The sequence below is a fragment of the Acomys russatus genome, chromosome 17 (genome assembly GCF_903995435.1).
Source record: "Acomys russatus chromosome 17, mAcoRus1.1, whole genome shotgun sequence".
Lineage (NCBI taxonomy): Eukaryota > Metazoa > Chordata > Mammalia > Rodentia > Muridae > Acomys > Acomys russatus.
This window is the reverse complement of record NC_067153.1, coordinates 41,892,427-41,915,538: the sequence shown is the minus strand read 5'-3', so window position 1 is coordinate 41,915,538 and position 23,112 is coordinate 41,892,427. Positions and strand designations below refer to the sequence as shown.

The 23,112-nt window shown below is 47.3% G+C and overlaps 1 protein-coding gene across 2 annotated transcripts; it reads right to left on the bottom strand.

Annotated features, from left to right (window-relative positions):
• Positions 1-1,698: 1,698 nt before the first annotated feature.
• Eif3l (eukaryotic translation initiation factor 3 subunit L) lies at positions 1,699-21,329 on the bottom strand. 2 transcript variants are annotated; one of them, XM_051159951.1, is made up of 12 exons: positions 21,197-21,329; positions 20,701-20,749; positions 19,116-19,326; positions 17,901-17,980; positions 15,742-15,803; positions 13,761-13,830; positions 13,489-13,562; positions 10,497-10,668; positions 7,754-8,079; positions 3,620-4,117; positions 2,694-2,774; positions 1,702-1,946 (listed from the first exon to the last, which is right to left on the bottom strand). In XM_051159951.1, exons 1-12 carry the CDS (start codon positions 21,227-21,229, stop codon positions 1,908-1,910), a joined length of 1,695 nt encoding a protein of 564 aa, XP_051015908.1. In that variant the 5' UTR covers positions 21,230-21,329; the 3' UTR covers positions 1,702-1,907. The 2 variants fall into 2 exon arrangements, with proteins under 2 accessions (XP_051015909.1, XP_051015908.1); XM_051159952.1 differs by lacking the exons at positions 17,901-17,980; positions 20,701-20,749; positions 21,197-21,329 and having other exon boundaries at positions 1,699-1,946; positions 19,116-19,194.
• Positions 21,330-23,112: the final 1,783 nt, after the last annotated feature.

Below are 23,112 nucleotides of genomic sequence, written 5' to 3'. Positions count from 1 at the left end.
CACAGGAAAGGGAGTCACTTTGCGCAGCTACTTGCCAACCATCGAAGGTTACCAAGAAGGATGATTACAAGTCACGCCATTCTCGGCTACTTTGCTAGCTAGGTAAGCCTGAGCCACATATTAAGACCCTATCTCAAAAAGCCAAAAGAGAGCTGGGCGTAGTGGCGCACACCTTTAATCCCAGCAGAGAGAGGCAGAGGCAGGTGGATCCCTGTGAGTTCGAGGCTAGCCTGGTCTACAAAGCGAGTCCAGGACAGCCAAGGCTACACAGAGAAACCCTGTCTCAAAAAAACAACAACAAAAGCCAAAAGAGAACTGGAGCGATGGTTCAGTAATGACAAGGGATCTGATGCCCCTTCTGGCTTCTGCAGGCACTGCATACATAGTGCATACTCATAAAATAAAGCTTTATAAAAGCCCCCTTCCACCACAATGACAAATCTATAATCCTAGTAGAGAAACTGAGACCACAGGATTCTTTCTGAGGTCTCCCTGGGGTACACAGCTTTGCCTCAAGAAACCCCTGGCCGCTGCCACCACCACCACATAAAAAAAGATTTTACGGTTCAGATCTGGTGGCACATGCCTTTAATCCCAGCACTTGGGAGGCAGAGGCAGCCAAATCTCTGCGAGTTTGAGGCCAGCTTGGTCTACAAAGCAAGTCCAGAACAGCCAAGGCTACACAGAGAAACCCTGTCTCAAAAAACAAACAAACAAAAAGATTTTACAGGCTGGAGAGATAGCTCAGAGATTAAGAGCACTGTCTGCTCTTTCAATGGTCCTGAGTTCAAGTCCCAGCAACCACATGGTGGCTCCCAATCATCTATAATAAGATCTGGTGCCCTCCTCTGGCCTGCAGGTGTACATGCAAGCAGAAAATAAACAAATCTTTAAAAAAAAAAACAGGGGCTGGAGAGATGGCTCAGCGGTTGAGAGCACTGACTGTTCTTCCAGAGGTCATGAGTTCAATTCCCAGCAACCACATGGTGGCTCACAACCATCTATAATGTGATCTGATGCCCTCCTCTGGCCTGCAGATGTACATGCAGGCAGAGCTCTGTATACATAATAATAAATAATAAACAACCAAAAAACAAAAACAAAACAAAACAACAACAAAACCCAAAAAACCGAAAACTTTTTTTTTTTAAAAACACTAGATCTACAGAGGAGGCCCAACTCTGGTAGCAGGTATTAATCTGGACAGAAGGTTAAGGATCGACTTTCTCAACAAAGAAATGGGACACTGCACGAAAGCTGAGCTAAAAGGATTAAGCATCCCTGAGCGCCCTCTGCACAATTTCTGACAGTAAGCAATATCCCACAGTTCCTTCCTAGGGCCCAACACTGCCACCAACATGCTATGCAAATTATGGAAGGTCATTTAAATCCTATGGGACTCAAGTGGGGCACAAGAGATACAGGACATGCAAACATCCTATAAAGCACACAGTATGTTATGAACACAGAGATAAAAGAATTCGGCTTCCTGCTGGGCATGGTAGTGCACGCCTTGAAACCCAGCACTTGGGAGGTAGAGTCAGGGGGATCACTGTGAGTTCAAGGCCAGCTGGTCTACAAAGTGAGTCTAGGACAACCCAGGCTACATAGAAACCCTGTCTCAGAAAACAAAACAACAACAAAAATTCAGCTTCCACACTGACGCACCTGGAAAGCAGGGTACACAGGATCCACAGAGGGCACACAAAGCCACAGATCTGCCCATAATAACGAGACCACAAGCCCAGCTCCAACAAAGACCCTTTACTGAGAACTCCCTAAAACATCCAGTCCTTGATTTGACAAGCTTCAACTCCGCCGATGAATGGCTTCGGTAAGGCTTCTTGGTGACAAGACTACTTCCCATCTACAACATCCGAACAGGTCTTGACTCGTGTAAGAGTGCCTCAGGGCCTCTGTCCCATCTTCTTCAGGGTGCGATTAAGCTACAAGGGAAAGTAACGCCAAGTTAGATGTGGAGTCTTTGGACCTATCCCAACAGTGTATACCAGACTCCCAGAAGGCCCTCTGAGACCAGGGAGTGCCACAGAAAGCCTGACCACCGTCTTTTTCCTTGTCTTCACTTGACAAACCTACAGCCTACACTGCTCTGTCATTTCATAGACAGGACAGGGATTCAGCGTAGCTAGACCAAGAGCTTCTGCCTCCTCCTGCTAGAAGACAGTCCCGACTCACTGCCTGTCATATGTGGCTTAGAAAGCTAAACAGTAAAAACTACGCCACACTGTCACAACCCTGAAGGAGCATGGCCTCCATTGGAGGACTCCAGACCAGAATAAGGCAGCTCAGAGCTGGACAAGAGGGAGCCCCAGCTCTGTCAAACATGGCTTCCAGCCCTGCAGCCGGCAGACACTAGCCAGACCTGTCTGAGCGGGAGAACACCCTGATGGGGAAGGAGAGCCACAGCAGCAAATCCACCCTTATTAGGAAATACAAGGAAGGGCGAGGAGAGTGGCACCCCTCGCAGGGCCACCCACAGACCGAGATCTTGGAAAGAGATACCCTAAAAGGGCTGACACAGCAGCTCCTGGGCCCAGGCCGCTCCCCAAGCTGCCAGCAGGCTGAGCTTAGAAAGGTAAAAGGCTAATCACATGTTTCTTAAAATAAAGATGAGAAAAATGTAAAAGCCATCTCCATCCTCAGGCTTATTAGCCAACTCTCAGATGCCTCACCTCTTCAAATTTGTGGATCTGCCGGATAAAGAAATCCCCATAGCGTCTGGCGACCTTGGTGTCTGCGATGTGGATCATGTCCTACGGGAATAAGCAGTCAGAAGACAAGTGACGGACAGGCGAGCTGGAACTAGGAGAGGGCCACCTAGTGTGGAGCCACTTAACTGCAAAGCAAGGTGGTGCCAGGTGTTAACTGCTAACAATACCTCAGGGCCAGCCTCTACAACTCAGCTGTATCTCAGCTCTCTTCACTTTCTATTATGCTGGGTCTCCATTTTGGGGAGGGTTAGGCAGTGTGCCTTGCTTTACCTCACTATCACAGTACCAAAAACACCACTCTTCAGCCTACCCCTTAGCACAAGGAAACCACTGCTAAGTTGTGCTTCAGAAAGAACTCAACATATCTCCAGACATGTGTTACAAATGTGCTACAGATTATTGACAGCTCACCTACAAAAGTCTATGGAAAGCAGACAATGACATATGTATATAATCCCAGCACACAGGAAGCCAAGGCAGAAAGTTTGTAAGTTCAAAACTCCATCCATCTCTCATAAAGGCCCATCCAAAACCACCCAAAAGCCCATCAACAGGAAGGAGAGCAGAAGAGCTGCAGAACCATTGCTGTAGGAGGTGATGGGAGGCGGCTGCGTCTCAGGGCAGGCATGGATGAATGGAGTATGCACAGTAATGGTGGAGAACGTTCTCTCACAGCCAATGCTGAGCTGTCCCAGCTTGGATCTCACTTTCTCAACAAAGCCTTCCGTACCATCCTGTGCCTGCACCCACTGCCTCCCCACCTTTCCCTGTCTCCGCTACTCACGCTTCTGACCTACTTCACACGTGATGCAGGCACAGCATCTACCATTTACCCTTCAAGAGGCCACGCAGAGTGACCAGGGCCACTGGCCCAGGTTAGACCATACCTTATCAATATAGAAGTCCACCTCTGAGGCCGACTGGAACTCGCCATCTAGGGCAGAAATGCCACTGGTCCACACCAGGTTCTTCATCTTGTGCTTGAAGACGAGCAGCTGGATGCGGAACTCCTGCTCTGTGAGGTCCAGGAAGCCGGCCAGCTTGGCCACGGGCATGGTGGTGTAGAGCTTGAGGAAGCTGCGGATGGTGGAGAGCTGGGCCTGCTGCTGCACTTCATCAGAAAACACCTTCAGCTGCTGCAGGAAGGGCTCCTTGTGGTAGTTAGGATGAACATTGTCGTAGTTGGGCACCACGGGCGACAGGAACTTGGGGCAGGCATAGCTAAAGAGCTCCTCATAGACCTGGGGGTCACCCTTCTGCATGCGTAGCATCTTGTCCCCATATTTCTCCCGCAGCTGGAGGTGTATGCTCTCGTCAATCCGCATGGGGTACATGGTAAGCGCGATGGCCAACAGAGCGTGCATCTGCTCATTCTGCTTGTTAATCTGGGAGAAGCCAAATACACACTCTTGCTGAATCCCACTGCAGACCAGCTGGCCCCCACCTGCACAGAGCATCGTTTCTCACACTGCCTTGTGCACCCCAGTCACTGCACTCTCCTAGATGGCCTGACACACCAACGCTCGGGCTCTCTTGAGGCCCACCCAGTACTAAGGCCTCCTTGGTTGTCTCTAGAATCCTCCTCAGGACCTCTCCAGCTGGCCTCATATTACTGAAAAGCCAATTCTGTTTTTTAAAAGATTTATTTGCCAGAGGGTGGGGGGTGGCGTGGGGTAAAGGGAGTGGAGGGATGAGGTGGGTGGCCCATGCCTTTAATCTCAGCACTTAGGAGGCAGAGGCAGGTGGATCTTTGTGAGGTCAAAGCCAGCCTGGTCTACAAAGAGAGTCTAGGACAGTCAAGGCTGTTACACAGAGAAACCTTCTCTAGAAAAACCAGAAAAAAAATTATTGATTTATTATTATGTATGCAGTGCTCTGCCTTATGTACACCTGCATGCCAGAAGAGGGCATCAGATCCCAGGATAGGTGGTGGTTGTGTGAACCACCATGTGGTTGCTGGGAATTGAACTCAAGACATTTGGAAGAGCAGATAGTACCTTTAAACTCTGAGCCATCTCTCCAGCCCGGAAAGTTAATTTTGTTTTTTGTTTTTCGAGATAGGGTTTCTCTGGGTAACCTTGGCTGTCCTGGACTCACTTTGTGCCTCCTGAGTGCTAAGATTAAAGGCATGCACCACCATCTTAAACACTTGCCACTTGCTAAGATTAAGTTAGCAGAAATCTTTGATGGCAATAGAAAACAAAATCCTTTACCTGGATAATGGAAGGATTACCAAAGCTAATACTCTCATTCCCAGGAACCCCACTGCCTAGGCTAGTCTACCATGCCAGGACTCTCAAGCCCCAATCGCTGTGCTCAGGCCATCCGTGCTGCCTGGAAGACAGCTCCCCAGTCCCACGTCTTGAGCCCATTCTCTTCCACTCACTGCTTTAGATACTGCTTGTTTCCAGTGCTGAAACTCCTCTAACTCATCCTTCCCACAAAAATGTTAGTAGTCTACGGTCAATGTCATGATAGGAAATGTTTAGCCAGGCCAGGCAGTGGTGGCACACGCCTTTAATCCCAGCACTCGGAAGGGAGAGGCAGCTGTGTGTTCGAGGCCAGCCTGGTCTACAAAGTGAGTTTAGGACAGCAACAACAACAACAAAAAAGAAAAAAGAAAAGAAATGTTTAGTCAGGCAGGTATTAAAAGGGCTGAAGTGTAGTGCAGTGGTCAGCGATCATCTGCACGTGCCACAGCAAAAGGGGAAAACCAAGCTGAAGAGCAATACCACATGTTCTCAAATGCAGAAGCTAACGAAGTTGTTTCATAGATGAGTAGGAGACAGATGATACTAATGGCACAGGCTTTTAATCTCGGCTACGTCCGTGGTGAAGGGAGGGGAATCACAAGCTCAAGGCCCTGCTAGGGCAACAGAGTAAGTATAAGGTTAGTCCAGGGCCTTAGTGAGACCTCTTAAAATAAGTTGGGACAGGGGGCTAGGAATGTGGCTCAAAGGTACACTGCCTACCTAACAAGCACTAGACCCCTCCACCCCCACCCCACACACAGGAAAAGAAGCTTTGAGTCCCGTAAGCTAAAACAAGGACCAGTATGGCAATGAATACCCATGGGAGCAATAAGGGCACCAATGGTACAGGAGTAACCAACACTCTCTGGTGGGCTTGAAGACCTGCTCTACAGACGGGCGTGCACGCCTGTTACTGTAAACTAGGTAAGGAACCCACAGGAGGAAAGCTGACAAGCCCGAGGGAAACCCACCACTGTTAGTTTGTGAAATGGACACAGAATCAAAATGCCCTCTAAATCTGCACTTCTCACTTTGTCAAAGACATTCCATTATATAATGCATGCCAGCTAATACAGAAACTCACAAGTGGCCAAACCCAGAGGAATGTTTGTGGGCTGCTCAGCCATACATGGGACATCTATGTCACATCCCCTGTACTCATGGCTCAGGGACCATGGGGAAAGAGGGGCCAGAAAGATTCTCTAAGAGTCAGAGATTGAGAGGGACTCTGGACAGGGCAGGATCTCTCACCCATAAACTGATAGCAGCTGTGGTTTTCTCCACAAAACAAACCAGTCAACATTCCAGCATAAACCAGGGAGAAACTCAAGAGCCCTCACCCCAGACTGAGGAGCCAGTAAGAGCTGATGGCTTCTGAGGGAGAGACAATCAGTTTTTTTTTTTCTTTCTTCTTCTTTTTTTTTTTTCCCCCTGAGACAGGGTTTCTCTGTGTAGCCTTGCTTTATATACCAGGCTGGCTTCGAACTCACAAAGATCCGCCTGCCTCTGCCTCCCAAGTGCTGGGATTAAAGGTGTGCGCCACCACACGGGGCTGAGAGTCAGTTTTCAGTGACACTACACCTATGAGTGTATGGACAGCACAACTACTCCCTGAGTTATTAAATATAAATAAATAAAACAAAAATAAACAAAAGACAAAGTGTTATTAGGACTAGGGGTTCTGGGAGGAATAAGGAGTAAATAAGATATATTGTATGCATGCATGAAACTCTCAAGTAATTAAGAAAAACATGCTGGTTTTTTTTTTTTTTTTAAACATGCTGTTTTCAAAAGGCAAAAAGAGGTGTTGTGCTGCTTGTGATCCCAGAACCCAAGACGCTGAAGCAAGAGGACTGTTAGGAGCAGGAAGACAATGGCCGGCTGCAGCTATCATGAAATTCCTACACAGCAGCCACTGTAATTCCCCTGAAGTGAGGAGGTCAACAGGGAGCTCAGAGAAGAGGCATGTAATAGCTAAATTGAAAACTATTGATGAATTCTATAGCACAGCAGGGGCACTATTTTATATGCCAATTTACATCTATAAAGAACTAGAAGAGCCAGGTGGTGGCGGCACACAACTTTAATCCCAGCATTTGAGAGGCAGAGGCAGGAGAATTGCTGTGAGTTCAATGTTAAGCTGGTCTACAAAGCAAGTCCAGGACAGCCAAGGGTACAGAGAGAAATCCTGTCATGAAAAACAAACAAACAAACAAACACAAAAAGAACTAGAAGAACAGGGCAGTAATAATGCACCCCTTTAATCCCACCACTGGGAGGCAGAGGTAGGTGGTCCTCTGTGAGTTCAAGACCACCCTGGGATACAGAGTTCCAGGACAGCTAGGGCTATTAAACAGAGAAACCCTGTGAAAAAACTACAAACCAAAACAAAGAAATAGAAGAGTCGTTTGAAGGTTTTTAATATAAACAAATGATAAATGGGATTTCGTTTGTTTGAGACGGGGTCTCTCTACATAGCCCTGGCTGCTCTGGAACTCACTATATAGACCAAGCTAGTCTCAAATTCAGATAATATCCCTATCTCTGCCTCCCAAGTGCAAGGATTAAAGGTGTGCATCACTACACCTAGCTGACTTTTCTCTCTTTTTTTATCTATTTACCACACATCCCACAAATATACAACTTAAGTTGACTGAAATGAGGTATTTTTAAGAGTAGCGTATTTTGGATGGTGGTTATCCAGAACAGCTGGAAGAGGTGCTGAGGAGTCAGCTGCCTGGACAGACTGCAGCTGCAGGGTTCTCTTACCATTTCATACTTGTATGTGGTCCTCTGGAACATACTCTTGGTCCTCTGGATGTACAGGAGGATGTTGGCAAAGACCCGGATGGCATCCTGGTAGCGACGCATCATTAAATACGCAAAGCCAACATAATAGTAGGTGGTGACCTGGCACTCGGGCACCCGGGAGTACATGCTCTTCTTGTTGAGCTCGATATTCTCCAGCACCTTGATGGCCTGGTAATAATCCCCCAGGAGAGAGTGCAGCCGCAGAAGCCCCACCAGGCTGAAGTAGCCGAGCATCTTGTAGAGGGAGTGTCGTCCATATTCCCCAGCCACACTTTCGGGGTCACCTGTGAGGGACCGATGCTGTGAGTGCTTCCACAGGGCAAGATAAAACAGAACAGGCCTGACCACTAGCATTACGCAGTGTGTCACCTGCTGCCAGGTCCAGAGCTCTCCTAACATGGAATGCCTCTTCCTAGGAATCTCAAGAAACTGGACCCGGGTGTTCTCTCGTGGTGACTAACAGCTGCTCTTAGAGTAACAGTTCACGTGTTTTGTTTTTGTTTTTGTCCTAACGTACCTGAGAACATGAGAAGAGCCTCACTGAGAACAGTTATTCACAAGGCCTGTCCTTTTGGAACCCAAAGCCAATGCTATTTACCCACAGATGCTCTGGCCTCTTGTGTGGAGCTGAGGGGCGCTAACAACCAGAAACAGCAGCCAGGAGAACTGTGGCCTTTGCCCAATCAGGCAGCACACACTGCTCCTTGCCACGACTGACGGAAGAACTAGTCTCCTTTCTTGGCACCCTAAACACAATTACAGGAACAAGACTCAGATCTGGGTATTTGACAGACAGTTCTCCAAAAATGAATAAAGTAATCTGTCCAATCCCAGTGAAAACTGAAAGGGCCAGCAATGTGGCCCAGCAGGTAAGGGTGCTTGCCATGAACCTGCCAACCTGAGTCAGAGCCCCCACAACCCATATGGTGGAAAGACAGAACCAACTAGTACACATTGTTCTATGCAGTCTTCACGTGTGCACCTACACAAACATGTGAAGACCAATACTGTCTGCTGTTAATTTTTTTTAAAAAATGTGAGTTTTGAGGGCTGGAGAGATGGCTCAGAGGTTAAGAGTACTGACTGTTCTTCCAAAGGTTCAATCCCAGCAACCTCATGGTGCTCACCACCATCTATAATGAGATCTGGTGCCCTCTTCTGGCCTGCAGGCACACATGCAGGCACAACACTGTATACTATATATAAATAAATCTTTTTTGTTTTTGATTTTCGAGACAGAGTTTCTCTGTGTAACAGCCCTGGCTGTCCTGGAACTCACTTTGTAGACCAGGCTGGCCTCAAACTTACAGAGATCCACCTGCCTCTGCCACCCAAGTGCTGGGATTAAAGGTATGCACCACCATGCCCAACAATAAATAAATCTTAAAAAAAAAAAAAAAGTGGGCTTTGCTCGGTTTTGTGGAGCAGGTCTTTAATCCCAGCAGAGGCAGGTAGGTCTCTGAGTTCAAAGCCAGCATGGCATGGTCTACATAGATAGATTCAGGACAGCCAGGGAGAAGTACAGAGAAACTGTCTCAAAAACAAACTAAAAGGTGTCAATATATGGCCAGATAGTTGATGCACGCCTTTAATCCCAGCACATCAGAGGCATAGGCAGATGAATTTCTATGAGTTCAAGGCCAGACTAGTCTAAGCAGAGGAAGTTCATGAATGTTTGACAAAAGACCCATTTAAATTGTAGGATAGACCAAGAAGTTCATTTCAAGGTTATAAAGGGTAATACCGACAGTTTCAGGATACTCGGTTCATTACTGCTCTGACCAAACAACCACTGTCAAATTCCAAAGAAATACACACTCTAAAGACATGGGGATCACATATCAGATATATCCTGCATCTCAGATGCTTACATCCCGATTCATAACAGTAGCACAATTACAGTTATGAAGTAGCAACAAACTAACTCCATGGCTGGGGTCGGGACAACATGAGGAACTGTACTGAAGGGCGGGGTCGGGATAACATGAGGAACTGTACTGAAGGGCGGGGTCGGGATAACATGAGGAACTGTACTGAAGGGCGGGGTCGGGATAACATGAGGAACTGTACTAAAGGGCCGCAGCATCAGGCTCTTGAGTGTAGGGTGAGGAGCAAAGAGCGCACCTACTACATAAAAGGCTCTTGAACCTTCCTCTCGCTTGTGTGGTGGTGCACGCCTGTAATCCCAGCACTAGGGGGTGGGGTGGGGGAGGGGGGAGCCGAGGCAGGCGGATTGCTGTGAGTTCAAGGCCAGCCTGGTCTACAAAGTAAGTCTAGGACAGCCAAGGCTACACAGAGAAACCCTGTCTTGAAAAACCAAAAAAACAAAACAAACAAAAAACCACAACAAAAAACAAAACAAAATAAAACCCCAAACCAATAATAATTAATGATGATGATGTTATGGTTCTCAATATTTTATGTGTGGAGAAGAGCAGGTAAAATGTTTAGCACTGGCTACATAAGCCTAGTGGCCTGAGTTTGGCTCCTACAACCCATGTCACGGTGGAGAGAATTGACTTCTGCACATGTGTCCACATGGGCATCATCATGTGTATATACATTCAGCATTGTTTTTTTTAAACGTGTAAGGAGTTCCCTTTGGGAGGTCACTGATGCAACCAAAGGCCCTGGAGACACCGCAGAGGCAGCTGAACGTGCAGACCTCAGCAGCTCCGCTGGTGCCCCGCCAGCCACTCACCTCCGCTGGTGTAGACCTCCAGCTGCCGGTTGATGTTGGACTTGTCCACCAGAGAATGAAGCACGTTGAGGACGCTGTGGACGTTCCAGATTTTCGGGTTGGATCTAAGGAAGTCGATCTCCTCCTCTGACTTCTTGGCAGTCTTGCAGCGGTACTGACTAAATGACTGGAACTGTTGGGGAGGAAGGAAAAGAGGTGGCAGGGGCACACATCCAAGTGACAGTCACATGCCGAGAATGACGAGACACAGACTGTTACTAAGTAACTTTTTAGAGGTGGAAATGAAATAACTATATGGCTCAGGTGCCCTCAAACTCTCATTTGTCCTGCTTTGCCTAAGTGTTGAATGAAAACGAGCTATGTGTTTTCAAGTCACAGCCAATGTTGAAATAAAGCACGACACGATTGTGACAGCTCTATAGGTGCAAATTCATATAAACACACGTGCACCAGTGTGGAGTCCTTCCCCTTACATCAACTGATGCTTGCGCAACAGCAAGTAGGCACTTTCATGTTATCTGAGGATTGAAAATATTAAATAAAACTCCCCTCAAAAAGGTCAGGGGTAGCAACACATGCCTTTTTTTTTTTTTTGGTTTTTCGAAATAGGGTTTCTCTATGTAGCCTTGGCCATCCTGGACTCACTTTGTAGACCAGGCTAGCCTCGAACTCACAGCGATCCGCCTGCCTCTGCCTCCCGAGTGCTGGGATTAAAGGCGTGCGCCACCACGCCCGGTGGCAGCACATGCCTTTAATCCAGCACTTAAGTGGCAGAAGATAAATAAGTGGCTGGGCGATCAAGGCAAGCCTGGTTCACATGTGAGCTCCAGCCCAGTCAGAGCTGCGCAGTAGATGGTAAAGCCCTGTCTCAAGAGAAACAAAGTAGTAGAGTGGGGGCTGGAGAGATGGCTAAGAGGTTAAGAACACTGACTGCTCTTCCAAAGGTCCTGAGTTCAACTCCCAGCACCCACATGGTGGGTTACAACCATCCTATACTGTGATCTGATGCCCTCTTCTGGACTGGAGGTGTACATGCAGACAGAGCACTGTATAATTATTAATAAATAAATAAATCTTAAAAAGGAAAAAAAAAGTAGAGTGGAAGAGAATTCCCACTGTGTCTATTGGCCTGGCCAGAGAGATGCTCACAGGAGCTCAGTGATCTCGGTCTCTGTGGGATTAGAAAGCCCCTTAGCAAAAGGCCAGCAGCTCAGCTAAGGAATTATGCTTATCTTACTTAAGAGGGATGAAGCTCAGAGGATCCTCCTCCATTGAGTTAACAGGACAGCCAACAATCTCAAATTATGCCAAGAGGCTGGCTGGCAGTCACAGCAAGGTGACTGTGGCCTGAGATTTGGCCCATGAAAGGTGATGGTGCTTCCTTTAGGCCAAGAAGCTCCTCTCAAAGAACACAGTGAAGGTGTTTTCACCACCAGGTCACCAACACTGCACTCACAAAGGCTCCCTGGTGTGTGGCACTCAGCATCTTAGATAAGATACTGATTTCTAACCTGGTCTGTTGGTTGAATACCTGTAACTCCAAAACATGGGAGACGAGGCAGGAGGCTTAGAGGGCAAAGGCAGCCTGGGCTACATGCGACATGATATCAAAGCAAACTGAAACAAAGACACTGATCTGAATTTTTCTGAATTCTAAACTTTTTCAACAGTATCACTATGTAGACCTGGCTGGCCTGGAACTTGCTACAATCCTGCTGTCTTCCCCTCCAAGTCCTGGAAGCACACGTGGGTGCCACTGTGCCCAGTGGTGCGTCCTGCTTCTAAGATGTCTAAAGCTGGAAAAGGATCAGGACACTGACCGCCCAGGAGCATGTGTGAGCTGTTCTGTGACTCGGCATTGCATGGGCAGAACCCAGGAAACTCCCAGCAACCCATGTGCTGGAGAAGCAACAGCATGGTGTGGTTAAACACACACCCCAACACCCAGAGCCCGTCAGCGGTCACTGAACTTCTACCTCCAGGCTATACAGTTGTGACCACACTTTACACCTGTCCACACTCAGTGCGGCCTCAACAAGAAAACCCCTAGGCAACAGTCATCTCCTTATTGATAAGCAATGGGCCACTGCACTCTGACCTAGCACATATGAAGTAAACCCCAGGACCAAGATACAGAACTATTTCTAGCCTGGTGGTGGTGGCACACTTCTTTAATACCAGAAATTGAGACAGAGGCAGGCAGGTCAGAGTTCCAGGATGGCTTGGCCTACAAAGAGAGACAAACAGGGCTGGAGAGATGGCTCAGCAGGTAAGAGCACTAGCTGTTCTTTCAGCAGTCCTGAGTTCAATTCCCAACAACTACATGGTGACTCACAACCATCTATAGTGAGATCTGGCGCCCTCTTTTGGTGTGCAGGCGTACATGTAAGCAGAACCCTGTATATGTTAATAAGTCAATTAAAAAAAAATTTTTTTTAAGAGAGACAAATCGGGGCTGGAGAGTTGGCTCAGAGGTTAAGAGCACTGGCCGCTCTTTCAAAGGTCCTGAGTTTGATTCCCAGCAACCACATGGTGGCTCTGTAATGACATCTGGTGTCCTCTTTTGGCATGCAGGCGTACATGCAGGCAGAACACTATATACACACAATAAATATAAAAAATATCTTTTTTTAAGAGAGAGACAAATCAACAAACAAAAAGATACAAGATGTTTCTGTTCAATAGGTGAGAAAGACTAGCAAGACTTAAACATGCCAGTTACTGAGACCCTAGGCAGCCCCACGTCTACGGCTACTAGAGCAGTTCCTGATGTCAGACAATTACTAGGCAGAAGAAAAGAGTCCAAGGCCAAGTCTTCCAAGTTTTCATCTGGAATTCTCTCTCAGGGTCACTGTTCTCTTCAGAAAGCCATTGTAACCCAGAGCCCACTGCCATGGGCCCTGTCAGAGACCCTTCACACAAATGAGCCACAGCCATGGCTGCTGTATGGGGAATCACTTATTCGAAGCTAAGGCTGAGGCTCAACAGATACCTGGTAGATGAACTCATCGATGATGTCCCAGAGCCACTGGTTGGGGAGTTCAAGGGGAGCAGGTCCATCGGCATCTGTAGAGAGCACAAGACAGCTAGGTTGCTGGCAGGAGCTTGCCTCTCAGAGCAGGGCTACCCAGGGCCTAGGTAATCTGCTTCATCAAAGGACTATCAACCAGGAGACTTTCCTTCCTCCCACTTGCACATTGAAATCAGGCTCAAAGAGCTAACTGGGTGCTCAAAACCACCCCGATGCCCAAATCTGAGACTCACTGAGGATGTAGTTGAAGAGATTGCAGTAGTTATAGTAGGACTCGAACCTCTGCTCTAAGGAGGGTCCCCCCTGGAGAGAGAGGAGGGACATTAGGGCACAGATAGGAAGTCTGAGTGTTTCACGCATGGCCTACCACCGTGGCTGAGAAGCGAGGCCTGTCCTCTCCCCATATGAAAGAGCGCTGAAGGGAGAGGACACGCAGGAATAGCACAATAACGGGACATCAGATACAAGGCCAAGCTTTAGGGCCACAGATCACACCAGCACTCACACAGCAGGCATGCAGATCTAGGAGAGAAAGGAAGATTCCGAGGGGCTACGGACCTAAGAAACAGAAGAAGGAGTACTGGGGTGGGGAGTTAAAGGAAACATAGGGCTGGGCTACCATGGGTGGTCAGTGCCAAACAGAAAGTCCCGGGGGCAGCAAAGCCACCACAGCACCTGTCCCATGAAGCTGGAACACCCAGCCACACTCACTCGCTGGTACTCTTTAAGGCTCCTACATAGACACAGATGGACAGACTACAGTTACTGTGTCCCCAAAGTCTACAGTATTTACTGTCTGGCAATTCACAACGGTTGTTGACCCTGGTTCTGGGTGCAGATTCTCTTAAGCTGGGGAACAGAGTGAAGAACATATTTGTGATGGAGCACAAAGAACTTGGCTTCTTAGCCCTACCATGTTCTAACCATGCAGTTCTCATAAGGTATCTCAGTCAGGGCTGGTCAGAATTAAACAAGATGGCGTAGAGTCCAGTGTGGTGGTGCATGACAATCCCAGCCGATGGGAGAATGAGGCAAGATGATGAGCTCAAGGCTGGGCTGCACAGCAAAAGCTTTGCTCAAAAAAAGAAAAAGAGGGGGAAAGGTAAGGTATCTTACACCAAAACCATGTTCATCCAGGGCTGGGCCAGCCTGGTACACACACTGAGTTCACAGCTACATAGTTAAACTCTATCTCCAAAAAAATTTCTAATCATTCAAAGGAAAATCTCTCTCCAGAGTAAATTTAAAACTGGTCTTGCTCATGAATGTGCCAGTCTGGAGCCTAGCAAAGACAGTATGCTGGCAACAAACTGCTAGGTTTATAGTTTGCAGACCAGACAGAAGAAATGGGAGTTCTGTCATATTACCATCTTCCCAAGCAGAGAGAGAGAGAGAGACACACACACACACACACACACACACACACACACACACACACACCATGGCTACCTTCAGTCTAGCCACACGTGGCTGAACCTTAGCATTAATGGCAGTAAGAAATTCTTGCCCTCTCAGGTGAAGTAGCAGAGACCCCCGTGATGCCAGTAAAAGAGCCACAGAAACTCCTCCCACTGCCATTGCTGGCGGCTCCCACAGCAGATGCAGTGGTCCTGAGGACTGCAGAGGAGAGGAGGCACTGAGAGCGGAGCTGGGACTCCTTGGGTGGAGATCCTTGAAAGAGCTGTTGGTACCAGTTTCCTTCAGACACATGCTCAGCTATGACCGTGTGGGAGGCGTGGGATGATGGAGACATTAAGGACAGACAAGCTCAAGTGCTCAAGTGTTTACAGTAGATAACAACTTCCTGGGTCAAACTATTCCTTTTGCCTTTCTTCAAAGAAAGTTGAAACAAACAAACAAAAAGCAACATGGATTGGGCAGGGAGGGTTGGCTGGAGAAATGCTTTGGGGTTAGGAGCACTTGTTCTTGCAGAGGTTAGATTCCCAGCACCCACATAATAGCTCACAACCATCTGTAACTGCAGTTCCAAGAAACCCGATGCCCACTTCTGACCTCTGTGGGAACCAGGCATGTACACGGCACACAGACATACATGTAAGCAAAACACTCATACACATAAAATAAAATGAATAGGAAATAACAAAAACATACCAAGTATTTTTATAGATGAAACACATACACCTGGAGACTCTACTAGAGATGAGACCGACACAGACATTTTACAAAAGTACTGGCAATACGAGCAATACTCACGCTGACTTTGGCATATATATGCCTGTAGTACAATTCTTTGTACAAAATTAGGAATACAGCATCTGAAAGACACGGTAAAAGGTACTTTGTTAATCTACAAACCAACTGGTGTCTCCTGCAGCTGCAGCCTTGCAAGTGATTTATAGGCTAAACTTCTAGATTCTTAAGCTTGTGCCCCAAGAAGCTATGTGCTCAGCACTCGGTGGCTCAACCCTTTAATCTAAGCACTTGAGAGGCACAGGCAGGGAGACCTCTGAGTCTAAGGTTAGCCTGTTCTACGCAATAAATTCTAGAGTTAAATCCAGTCTACAGAGCAAGTTCCTGGACATCCAGACCTATACAGAGAAACCCTGTCTTGAAAAACAAGCAAACAAACAAATAAAATAAACTGACTCTCCTGTCTCAGCACCTCAAATGCTGGCATTATAGGCACATGCTTTCATCTTAATCCCTTGTTAGCTTTACCATTCAGACTTCTGCTGTCCTTGGCTGCTTAAATAAGCCAGCCAGCAAACTCAGTAATATTCCTACAGAGAATGATGCTATCACATTTACAGTTTGACTTAGAAATCCTAAAAGCATTTGTTCTTTTGAAATAAGAAAACTACTAAGAACAAGGGGCTAAAAAGATGGCTAGGTGAGAGATGACTAAGCAATTAAGAGCACTTGCTGGTCTTGCAGAGGACATGGGCTGAATCCCCAGCACCCACATGGTAGCTCACAATCATCCAGTTCCAGGGGACCTGACACCTCTGCCAGCACCAGGCATGTCCATAGTACAAAGACACACATGCAGGCAAAACAATCATACACAAAATTTTTTTTTTAAAAAAATCGATCTTAAAGGGTAAGGAGCCCTCTGTCTTCATATCTCCAGTGTTTGTTATCAGATTTCTCTGCCTCCCAAGTGCTGGGATAAAAGGAATGAACCATCATCACTTGTGGCCTTTTATTTATTTATTTTTGGTTTTTCGAGACAGGGTTTCTCTGTGTAGACTTGGCTGTCCTGGACTCATTTTGTAGACCAGGCTGGCCTCGAACTCACAGCGATCCACCTGCCTCTGCCTCCCGAGTGCTGGGATTAAAGGCGTGCGCCACCACGCCCGGCGCATGGCCTTTTATTTTTATCTGTCTAAATATTTTCCCTGCATGTGTATGCACCAGTGTGTGTCAGTGCTTTTGGAGGCCAGAAGAGGGCACTGGAGGTCCACAACTAGAGCTACAAAACAGCTTGAGCTGCCTTGCGGGCGCTGGGTATTTACCAACATCTCAAAAAACAAAACAGAGCTCAGTCTAGAAACAAACCACATGACTTCAATAAGTTCCACAGGATAATCCAAAGGGGGAGAAGTCTATACAAAACTTGTGATGTTTGCTGCTGGTGTTTAATCCCCACTCTTGGGAGGCAGAGGCTGGTGGGTCTCTGTGAAGTCCAGGCCAGCCTGGTCTACAGAGCTAATTCAGGACAGCCCTGTCTGGAAAAACAAAAAACAAACTTGTGCTGGGGGACACACAGCTCAACATGAGCCTGTCTAGACATGCCTACGGTCCTGGGTTACATCCTCACCACACAGCAAAGGGAAGTCACTCTGCTGACTTCATCAAGACAGAAAGGGAAAGTGAGCGATGAGAGGCCAATAAGCCCAAGCCAAACTGACTCAATGGTCATCCCACCCCCAAAAAAGGAAAAGAAAACTCTGTATCTGGGAAAGCTCAAATTATACAGCTTTCTCTCACCATGTAATTTTACTAACAACATACATCTTTTTGTTGTTGTTGTTTTCTTTTGTTTTTTTCCCCGAGACAGGGTTTTTCTGTATAGTTCTGGTGGTCCTAGCCTTTGTAGACCAGGCTGGTGTCAAACTCACTGAGATCCATCTGCTTCTGCACAACCTACACTTTAAGCTCTGGGGAAACAAAATGCTAAGTAAACTACATACAAGCCAGGTGTGGTAGTGAAGGCCTTTAATCCCAGTATTCAGGAGGCAGAGGCGGGTGGATCTTCTAATTCAAGGCCAGCCCGGTACACCCAGGTACATAGAGAAACCCTGTCTCAGAAACAAAACAAAAAATAAACACACACAAGCCCTCTTGACCTTTCTGATGCCCTCAGTCATGGTATCTGCTACACAGCACACGAGGCATGCATTTACACCTACCGTTGCCAACTTGGGGTGCAATGGCTTCTGCCTCAGGCCACGGTGTATTCTTGAAGAATCTTTCAGTTAGCTTGGTCCAGCTGAAAGCCAAACATAAGCAATTCACAACTCCAAAACAAGAAGGACCAAGACCCAACCCTCAAATTTTATGTATCAGGACTCAGGGACATGAGAGATATCACAGAACTAGAGTCCAGGCCTCCAGCTATGGCCTTCCTCAACCAGGTCTCCCCTTCAGACCCTCAGCCATTAGAGTACAGAGTTCAACTCCTGTTCACTGATCTAATAGGTGTCTGGTCACTTGCGCAAACACATCCATCCTCCCAGAACTTGCGTGAAATGTTTCCTGTCTCATCCCTAGATGACCTGTCTTAGATCTAGCGTGCATTGCTATCATGCATTATGACTATTCTGGAGCATGGGTCATGCTGGTGTGCCCTGGGAGGTTATAGTATTCAAGGTGAGGCTCTGGTGTCAGAGTACACAGGTTCAAAACTCAGCAGGCGCACAGTTCTAGCCATGTAACTCATTTCTATGAGCTGTCTCTATTATAACAGAGAAAAACCACAGAACTTACATCCCGGGATTACTGTTAAGGGCAAAGTAGAAAACACACAAAAAGCACCCCAACACTGCTTGACCTACACTTGTAATATACACTAATTGCTGCTACCACCATTAACAGTGACATTATTTTAGCTCTTGTTTGTTTCTGGAATACAAAGTGCAGCTAATTAACATGCCTCTAGGTCATTGGTTTGCAACCTCTACATGTAAAAAAATTTACAATTTGTTAAAGTAGCAAAATGACAGTTATGAAATAGCAACGAAAATAATTTTATGGTTGGAGGTCACCACAACATGAGGAGCTGTACTGGGTTGTAGCATTAGAAGGTTGAGAACCACCGCTCTAGCCAAGGGAGTCACAAAGACTGTGAAACCTGATCCAAAAACAAAACCCATAAGCCCTCTACACACACACACACACACACACACACACACACACACACACCACACACACACACACACACACACACACACACACACACACACACACACACACACACACACACACCACACACACACACACACACACCACACACACACACACACACACCACACACACACACACACCACACACACGACTCCACATGACTCATCTTGTAGGAGCCGCCTCACAAAGCCATTCCCACTCAGCGTTATTACGGTCCATACCTGTTCTCATAAATGTCCTGGATCTCATACACCTTCTGGTCAATGACGTCACTAGAGACACGACTGGCCTGAAGCTCATACACTTTCTGGTCAATCAAATCCGAGACGGTTTTGTGGAAGTACTGGATGAAGTTTTTGATCACTTCAGGGATCACCTGATAGGTCTGCTGCTCGTACTGCCGTTCATAGGCGAGGTCCTGCTTTGGATCTCCTAGAGGGTGGATAGAACAAAACCTCTCCAGAGTACTTGCAGGCTTATGACCACACAGAAGGGCAGGGCCACACTACAGGCCTGGGGATATCCCTCAGTCTCAGTCCCAGAATGCTTGCCCATAATGAGCAAGGGCCTAAGATGAATAGCATCCTCAGATCCACCCCATTGTCCTTGTTCCGTCAGACTGATTACCATTAAAGTTATTTCTTAGCTGGGCATGGTGGCACACACCTTTAATCCCAGCACTAAGGTAAGTGGATCTCTGAGGTCAGCATGGGCTACAATGTGAGTTACAGTACAGCCAGGGCCAAATAATGAGCCGTACACATACACACACAAGGAAAAAAAAAAAAAAAAAAAAGGAAAGCTCACTTTTTAACTAAGTAATTCATGGTGCACTTTTTTCCCACCTTTAAAGAGACATACAAAACATGTGCTCTGCCTCCCCTCCCCCCAAAAAACAAAAACAAAAACCATGTGCCCTGAGTAAGCATCTTGGTGTAGTTCATCCCAAAGTCACTACAACACTTAGTGCCTTCAAATGCCTCCCCAGAGAATTTTACTTAGGGCCTGGTAAGATGGCTCAGCGGTTAAGAGCACTGACTGCTCTCCCAGAGATCCTGAGTAAAATTCCCAGCAAACATCAATAATGTGATCTGATGTGATGCCCTCTTCTGGCATGCAGATAGAGCATTCATCTGCATAAAATAAATGAATGAAAACACCTGGTTTGTTGTTGTTGTGTTTGTTTTGTTTTTCAAGACAGGGTTTCCCTGTGTAGCCTTGGCTGACCTAGATTTGCTTTGTAGACCAGGCTGGCTTCGAACTCACAGGGATCCGCCTGCCTCTGCTTCCCAAGTGCTGGGATTAAAGGCCTATACCATCAATTATATTTTACTTAGACTTGGTTTGAATCTATTCAATTTTTCACACCAAGATTTTCTTCCTCGGGGCTGGAGTGTGGGTCAAGTGGTAGACTGTGTGCTCAGCATCCACTAGACCCCGCGTTCAATCTCCAGAACCAGAACAACCCACAAAGATTTTTCACCTGCACATGACAGTTGAAACAAGGAGGGTTGAGGGTGTGGTTCCGAGCTTGCCTAAAACTGTGGGGCTCTGGGATCCATCCCCCAGCACGACAAATAAAACTACCCACAGGAAAACCCAGCCAGCCCCGAGATCCTCCTCTTCTGACACCGGCAAGTAGACCACAAAAAAGGCTCTAGCACCCAGACCTACTGGCTGACGCCACACTTGGGCCATCCAGAAGGAGTTTTTTTTAACAGGTCGTTTACAGAGTCAATGCTGAGACCTTCAAAAGGTGGCAACCCCTAGAAGCACTAGGCCAGCAAGGCAAACTCAAAGCCTCACCTGTGTGCATATCATAGTCGCCGGGGTAGGCATAGGGATCGTAAGCCGCCTGCAAGGAAACAAAGTCAGGAAGACGCGTCAAGCGGGGACTCCAGTATGATCGTTCTCGGGCATAACTGTCAAGCAGATCAGACAGTCCCTACCTCGGCGAGGTTCACACAAGTACGAGAAAAGGGAGAATGGACAAGGAAGACCCCACGGTTACGGTTGCAAAAAGATAAGGAAAGCACGGCGTGCGCGCGTCTGCAGCAGACACGGCCGGAACCCAGAGCTCAGCTCCAAACACGCTTCAGCACTCCGCGGCCGAGGCCACACGCGGGGACCAACGCCGAGTAGGCCGGCAGAGGGACCGGTCAGGAGTCCCGGCGCCCAGAGAGCCGGGATGATCGTCGGCCGCATGTTCCGGCCCGATCTAGGCGCCGCCTCACCTCGGGGGCTGATCCCACCGACCCAGGTCCCCGCCACGGACCACGCCACGCGCGGACCACCTCATTACCTCAGACTCGTAGTCATCAGCTGGGTAAGACATGGCTACGGCGCTCTAGAACCCCGCGGGAGAGAGCGGAAGAAGTACTCCACGCCTGCTTGGCCGGACCGGAAGTCCCGCCCAGCCAAGGCCTAAAGGGAAGCCTTTCCGGGGTCGCCCCGGAACCGATGTAGCGTTGACGGAGCACCCTAGTTTTTAAAGTTACTTCCTCCCCCAAAAAAAGGTTTTTCAAAGGATGTGGTTCTGGAGTACTGATGCACGCCCTGAAATAGGGGCAGGCAGGAGTTCCCAAAGGAACTCTATGTAAAGGAAAAAGCCTAGAGACCGGCTAACAACGTCTGAGATCTCATGGATGGCAGAGGCAGGAGGATCGCAGCAATTTCGAGGATACCCAGAGTTCATTTATTTCGTTGCCAATGTGATTATAGAGCGAGATCCTAAACAACAACAAAAAGAAAAAGGGAAGAAGGGGAATCAGAAGAAAATGGCACACAAAAGCCGGGCTCGGAGGCGCACACCTATTATCCCAGCACTCAGGAGGCAGAGGCAGGCAGATGACTGAATTGAGGCTATCCTGGTCTACAAAGCGAGTTTGGGACAGCCAAGACTACACAGAAAAACTGTCTCAACCCCCCCCCCCCCCCAAATAAAGAAAAAAGAAAAGAAAAAATGGCACACTGTCGGCTTTGTGTGGCAAGTTAAGATGTAGCGGGCCTGACCTTAGATTTAGGTGTAAGTGGTTCAACCTGGGAACAGGCGACACAACTAGTGAAGACCCTTGCCACCAAACTTAACGACCTGAGTTTGATGCCAGGGATTTACTTGGTGGAAGACGAGAACCAACTCTGAAAGTTGTCCTCTGACCTCCACTTAGACTCAAGGATACACACACACTTAAGTAAATAAAAAAGTTGAGACTTGGTCCCATATAGTGAGAAGGTGCGCCCAGTGTTTGGACTTTCTGATTAGAGTAGGCAAAGATGGCCAACAGGGCAACACCTTATGTAAAAAACAAACAAACAAACAAACAAAAACTCAAGCAGAGGCTTGTAGCTCAGGCCTTTAATCTCAGCACTCGGAAAGGCAGAGGCAGGCAGATCTGTGAGTGTGAGGCCAGCCTGGTGTACAGAGAGAATTCCAGGACAGCCAAGATTACACAGAGAAATTTCTTTCAAAAACCAAAAAAATAAAAATAAGGTAAAGAAAGTTATGCCAAGAGTGGGTAAGGGTTTCTCAAGGTGTGGCTGCTTTTGGCACTTTGTTTTGCCTCCTTTGTAGTGTGTAGGTGAGTATGGTGGTGACACTAATGACTAGGGACCTCTTCTGAGTACAGTCAGAGTATCCAGTGAGATGCTCAGATAGGTATATATTTTTCTAAGATTTGCACAATCATAAGTTTACTGCAGTTCTTCAAGGAAGCTCTTTCCACATGGGTTTCCCTTTTACTATAGCTCCCCGGTGTCTGGTAGCATCTGGAATCCTGCTGAAGGAAACCCATCTCGGAACACACATATACAATAGATTTCAGTGCGGACTCAAATTACTGCTGGCATTCTGCAGGCAGGAAAAGGCTGCTCTCCGTGGCCATCAGTGAGGATCCAAAAGGAGAATAGTTTGAAGGTTAATCAGGGCACTATGAAATTAAACATAACCTGAAATCTCACAGTGCATCTCTGCCAGGAATTTCATACGGCTTCTCAAAATTTGACAGTGTTTCTCAAAATGTTTTTGTTTTTGTTTTTTTGTTTTTTCAAAACAGGATTTCTTTGTAGCCTTGGCTAGCCTGGAGACTCGCTTTGTGGACCAGGCTGGCCTTGAACTCACAGCAATCCACCAGCCTCTGCCTCCCAAGTGCTGGGATTACAGGCTCTCAAATGTTTAATGACATATTTTTTAAAAGAGTTGTGAGCCAGGCATGGTGGCTC